The sequence below is a fragment of the Cucumis melo genome, chromosome 3 (genome assembly GCF_025177605.1).
Source record: "Cucumis melo cultivar AY chromosome 3, USDA_Cmelo_AY_1.0, whole genome shotgun sequence".
NCBI lineage: Eukaryota > Viridiplantae > Streptophyta > Magnoliopsida > Cucurbitales > Cucurbitaceae > Cucumis > Cucumis melo.
In genome coordinates this window covers 6,578,538-6,585,153 of record NC_066859.1, presented here as the reverse complement: position 1 = coordinate 6,585,153, position 6,616 = coordinate 6,578,538, and the positions used below count along the sequence as shown (strand labels likewise).

Here is a 6,616-nt window from a genome sequence, read left to right as displayed (position 1 = left end):
TGTTATGATCGATACTTATGCCATGATTATGATGATGTATGTTATGTTGCATGCTATGGTTAGGTTGTGCTGTTAGCTTTAGATATTAGAGTCGTACCTAAATGGGTGTCCTTCGGGATCATCGCCTTTTACGACTGTGTAGTCCGATGGGATCATCAGTCCAGTATGACATTGACATAGACATGATTATGAGCGATTCGACGGGGTCACTCACAACCTGATTGTTTAGTATTTCCTTCGGGTACACTAAAGACTAGTTGTCCTACGTGTTCCTTTGGATTCACCGAAGACCAGACATGTTCCTAGGGATCACAGATTGTACGTGTTCAGTAAGGGTATCACTTTATAGGACTCTAATAGGAAGTTAACAAGCACTTAGCTAGACTAGTAGTGGGTTCCTTACTGAGTATATTTTTTATACTCACTTTTTCTTTTTTAATTTTACAGGCAGAGGTAGAGGTAAGAGTAGAGGGAAGCTGGCGAGCCATAAGGACCATTTTGCTTCCGCTTTATGTCATTTGATTTGATGCACTTTTTATTTTATTTTATTTTATTTATTTTTCTTTAAAAACTAGATAGGGCCCGAGGTAGGAATTTACTTAATTTTATCTTTACAACTATTTGTTTATAATTTTAATGAATATTTGAGGTTTTGTTTTATTTTCTATATTTTTTATCTATGAAATTTATTTATTTTTAATTAATAATAACTTCCGCTTAGCATAAGAAGTTGAGTCGTTATAATTTCGCTTCAGATTTTGTAAAAAAAGGTCATAGCTAGAAACGATCATTGTTTATCCCAACGCATTTGGTATTTTAAAAAACCACATGATAATGAATGAACATTACATATGCCTCGTTCTAATGAATCACATATTGTTGACTAGTTAATAACAAATTGACTTGTGTCAACCAATATGAATAATTTACTATCGACTTTGGGATCAAATATTGGATGCCTCCCTCCAGATCAAATTTAAACCTTAATTGCCAACATGTTGAAATAAAGTCAATCATGCAACATTTGCAACCCCTCCAACTCCATGGCCACCTCCTTCATAGTGGGGCGCTCCTCCCCTTTTACTTTAACACACTCTTTTGCAAGCTTTGCCACCTTTTTTATCTCCTCGATAGTCGCTTCTGTTGCTAATCCCTCCTCAACAATTTCTTCAAAATGATCTTCATTCATCGCACACAGGACTATTTTGGCTAGAATTCTTTCTTCTTCAGGCACATCAAAACGCACCGCCTTCTTTCCCGTTATAAGCTCAAAAAGCAAAATTCCAAAGCTGTACACGTCACTTTTCTCAGTCAACTCACTTGTCAACAAGTATTCAGGGTCCAAATATCCCAGAGTGCCTTGCACCATTGTAGATAGCCGAGTATGATCCAACGGAACTAGCTTTGAAGCTCCAAAATCAGATAGCTTTGCAGTATAATCATGGTCTAAAAGCACATTAGAAGATTTTATATCTCTATGGATGATGGGAGTAGAAGTCGAAGAATGTAGATACGCAAGGACGCTCGCAATTTCTGAAGCTATCTTCAATCGAATTTCCCAAGAAAGAGGGGCATGCTTAGTTTTGTTGTGGATGTGCTCAAAGAGAGTCCCATTGGTTACAAACTCGTAGACTAACAACGGAACTTTTGTCTCCAAACAACACCCCAGTAGCTTGACGACGTTGCGATGGTTAATTTGGGACAAAACAATGACTTCGTTAATAAATTGATCAGTTTGTGATTGATCCACTAATTTTGATTTTTTGATTGCGACTATCAAACCATCCTCTAAGACACCCTTGTAAACAGTGCCAAAACCACCTTTTCCCACCACTGCGCTTTCATGGAACTTGTTTGTACCCTTCTTCAATTCTTCATGGGTGAAGATTTTGAACATCTCCACTGGTGATTCCCACTTAGAAAGATGTTCTTCAAGAACTAAGCCTCCATTTCTCTTGAAAAATTTGTTCTTTTCGTGGTTGGCCTTCCACTTTGCATAACTCAAACATAACAATGTGCACCCAATAACTAAAACTGTTAACCCTACCGTACATCCTGCAATTTTCCAACTAATTACATTATTTTTTGTTATGAGATTGACAAGAAAAAGAAAAAAAAAATAAATAAATAAAGCATAAACAATCAAAATCGACACAAAAAGTTGTTAGCTACATCACGCCAAATACACTTGGGACTCCTTGGCCAAACGTCAGATTTTATGTTTGGTTATTTAAAAGGCCAAATAATAGAGTTCAGATGTTCGAAAATTTTTTATAACTAAGATGACCAAACAACATATAGAAAGAAGGAAGCGTACAAGTTTCGCAACAATGAAATGATCAGTTTAAGAACAATTTAAACTTACCGACGATGTATTTAACGAAGGCCTTATAGGTTGGGATGCATCCTTTACCATTGCTTCTTCCATCTACTTTATAATTTTTAGGACAACGGCATGTATATCTTCCAGGTGTGTTGATACACAAGTGCTTATATTCACATTCATTCAACATTTTATCATCGCATTCGTTTACATCTGAAAAATGTCTCAAGATGTGAGCATTAGTGATAAATGGATTACACGAAACTTATCTTCTTATATGTATTAATTAATATATAAAAGAGTTAACCCAACATGCACATAACTTAACTCACGTACCTTTCCTAAAATAATAATAATAATAAGAAGAAGAAGGGACGTTTGCAAAAATAGTAAAACGATTTATGATAATATGACTCATGTCATTACATTTTCTAAATTGCAAACGTAGTAAATTTAAAAATGGATAGTCTTCTAATAGCCTTTTAACAACATTTTGATAGTTGTTTGATATATCTAATTACTTGTCATATTTGCACTATGTAAAAAAGTAATGCTATGAACTGTTTTTTTTTTTTTTTTAATTTTTTTTATTATCTGATGCAATTTTCCTAATAATCAACGAGGAGCGAAATTGTGTATAATTAAATATATTTAATCAAAATACAGGGGTAAAAGTGTACAAACCAAAAATCTAAAACCAAATTAGACTCAAAATTCAAAGAGTTAAAATGTCAACATAAAAGACCAAATATAAATTTAGATCCAAAACATAACCGTAAAAATGCAACATCTTGAATAACAAACAACAATTATTTTCAAAACTTGGGGAAAAAAGTTTTTTTCTTTTCTTAAAATCTCTAATGCAACCTTTTTAATTACTTTTAACAACCCATGTTATCTCAATGATGCATAAAAATAGAATAGGGCTTTTACCTTGACAACCTTGAGGGAGATATGGATTTCCAGTGAAACCATGCAGACATTGGCAACGATAATCATTGACAAAGCTAATCTTTTGGGTATTTTGTCCACATATATTATTGCAATCGGTTTTGTTATTTGATTTAGAACAAGTACCATTTGGGATGGCCCAATCAAGCACCAAAGGAACTTCACGTCGTGCATAGTTAGAAATGTATTTGGAGGAGAAATGGAATTGGTCTTGTTTGATTACAAAACCATACCCACATGGATTGAATTCAAATACCTCTGTGTGGTTCTTGAAGCTATTAACCTCCAACTTCAAATATTTGAGGCCTTCTGGAATCTCCAACTCACAGCATCCATTCCCGGCGCAGTGTCCGTCTCTTATAGTTTTATTACTGTTTCCACACAACGCCATGCACCCACCTTCATACAATTCATCCTCGATTTTGCCAGAAATAAGAGCTTTAGTATCGCAGCCAATCGCGATGAACTTGTTCTTGGTGTTGGAAATGGTGAATAAAGGCGTGTCTAGTGTGACCACGTTGTGACTGCCACTCTGGGAACCATTTCCTGAGTAGCAATCTTTTGCTACAAAAAGCGAGATGTGGAGCTCGCCGTTGTTGATTGATATATTGGTTACATCAACGTTGCCATTCCCGATAAATGCCTTTGGAGGATTATAGTGAGTTCTATTGCAGGTGATTAAGAAAATGTCGTTCAGATAACACTCTTCCTTCGTACTAAATGGATATGGAATTTCCAAGTTGCCACAGTACTGTGGTTGGTCGCAGTCCGGTGATGCCGCCACGAACAACAACATCATGAGTAGAACAAAGCTTATTTGTTGGAAGTGATCCCATATGTAAACCATTATCTGTAACAAATAAAAGCAGCTACTACACAAGGAAGAAGCAAGAACCAAAGTTCTTTTTTTTTTTTTTTTTTTTTTTTTCTCACCTTCCTTTGCCTCACTGGAATACCCACACACAAAACATTAATATAGGGCCACACTATTTTAAATAAATAAATAAATAAATATATATATATATATATATATATATATATATTTTTTTTTTTTTTTTTTTTTTTTCAGCCTAATTCTTATTCAAACAATTTACGGTGACAAGACAAAATCTCTATTTTCTTTTAACGAAAAAATATATTATTTGATAGGATTGGAGTGGTATTAAAATTATTTTAACGGACTATATTAGATATTATATTAAATTTATCCTCATTTATTAACTTAAACTTTTTGGACAATTTAAGAAAACGGCTAACTCAAATATGTACCTAATTACAAATTTGCTACACGATCAAATTTTCTTTTCTTAGTGTTCAATATTTCTTCAAATCTTTTTTCTCTTTGTGATTGAATTGATCAGGGAAGAGGGTGAAATTGATCGGTTGGACTATCGAAATTTAAAATTATTCTAAAAGATGTCTTTCTAGTTTTAAAAATAAAATTAATTAGTGTTTGGTTTTGATACTTATTAATCAAAACTGTGGTTTGAAGTAATTTTGAACCTGAAGAAAGAATTTTAATTAATGCTTTCGTTTCATTACTCTAACATGTTCTATATACTTACCCTCTGAAAAAGTAGATTATTTTTTTATTAATGAGTTGGATTTTGCTAACAAATTAATATGTTCTATTTCATATATTCGTCAGAGAGAAGGAATAGAAAATGATATCAGTTATTTGTTCACACATATATTTCAAAAATTTTGGAAGAATTTAATTTGAGAATTTTGTATAGTACACTCATAATTTGTAAATTGAGAAATTTAAACTATTGATAGGTAAACGAAAATGGTCTACAATTAAACTTAAAAAGTATTTTTCACAGTCATGTGGAATGTTTGCTTTTCTTTTTGGAGTGTTTACCTTCGAAAAAAAAGAAAAGAAAAGAAAAGAAAATGTTTTATTAAACCCCATTTTTGTATCGAAAGATATAAAATAAAAAATTTGTAAGCCTTTTAGACCTTCACAATAAATAAATAAAAAACATATATGCACGGCTAAATGCTTGGGTTGAAGAACAACTAATATTAAGAGAAGACAGGACAGAACAAGTGTTAGAGATATAAAGCTAAGGTCTTTGGTCTTTTAATTAAAGATAAAGGAGTGGCCAAGAAATCCACTCACAAGTAGTGAATTATTATTGCTCAGGGGCAATGTATGGTAAAAATCATATAAAATTGCTTTGGGAAAAAGGATATATTATCTTTCTTTTTCTTTTGGAAAAGTACATTCTGCATGGTTATACTACAGAGATTCAAAAGAAAGTTTAAAAAGTTATTTTAAAAAGTTATTTTCAATAATTGTGATTTGGAATTTTGAAAATTATTAAACTATTAATTCATCAAAAGCTTAATCCGGGATGGAGGGCATATTAAACTACCAATTCACCCAAAAGCTTAAGAATGTGGTTGAAGACAAATTTAATTATATATCACGGATAGAAATAACTAATTCTTTTTAAACAAAAATAAGGGTTTTTCCAAAAATATAAAAAAACGGCAAAATATTTATACCGAATAGAACAATTCTTAAAAAAAAAAAAAAAAACCCACATACCCACGATGGAAGATACAAAAAATGATACCTAAATCACGCTCTCAATAATGAGAATAATATATTTGGTACATGATCGTTTAGATTTAGTTGTTTAGATTTTGATAGCAAAATCTAAACGATTTATTTTTTCAATGCTTTGTACACTAACGTTTTATTTGGTTACATGATCCTTTAGATTTGGCTAAACGATTTCTTTTTGCTACGCGATCGTTTATTATTTTTAAGATTTCCTGGTACACGATCGTTTAGTTTTGGCTAAACGATTTTTTTAACATTCTTTTGGTACACGATCGTTTAGATTTGTTTACACAATTTTTTTATACACGATCGTTTATTTTTTTGTACCCGATCATTTAGATTTGACTACCCTAATTTAAACGATATTTTTAGGTTTTTTTGTACACGATTGTTTAGATTTGGTTATTTTTTGTACACATTTGTTTAGATTTATTCGACTACCCAAATCTAAACTACGTTTATTTCAAGTCTTTTATATTTATATTTAGTACACAATCTTGAACAATCAAATAAAAGTTTGAAAAAAATAAATCTCTTATATTTGATACATGATCTTGGATGAAAAAAAGGAAGAAAAATACAATGGAAAGAAAGACGATACAATTCGTAGACGAAGATGTAACGCCCCAATGATCTTGTATCCATTTTTCTTAGTATTTTTTTTTTATTTTATTTTATTTATTTATTTATAATTAAATAATGGAACTTATATCATTAAGATTTGGATTTTTCTTTTTAAAGTATTAAGTAAACCCCAAATGAAATTA

General features: G+C 31.7%; 1 protein-coding gene across 1 annotated transcript; it reads right to left on the bottom strand.

The window, feature by feature from the left end:
* Nucleotides 1-793: 793 nt before the first annotated feature.
* Nucleotides 794-4,207, bottom strand: LOC103485672 (putative wall-associated receptor kinase-like 16). Its single transcript, XM_008443371.3, has 3 exons — nucleotides 3,257-4,207; nucleotides 2,366-2,536; nucleotides 794-2,055 (listed from the first exon to the last, which is right to left on the bottom strand). Exons 1-3 carry the CDS (start codon nucleotides 4,119-4,121, stop codon nucleotides 1,010-1,012), a joined length of 2,082 nt encoding a protein of 693 aa, XP_008441593.2. The 5' UTR covers nucleotides 4,122-4,207; the 3' UTR covers nucleotides 794-1,009.
* Nucleotides 4,208-6,616: the final 2,409 nt, after the last annotated feature.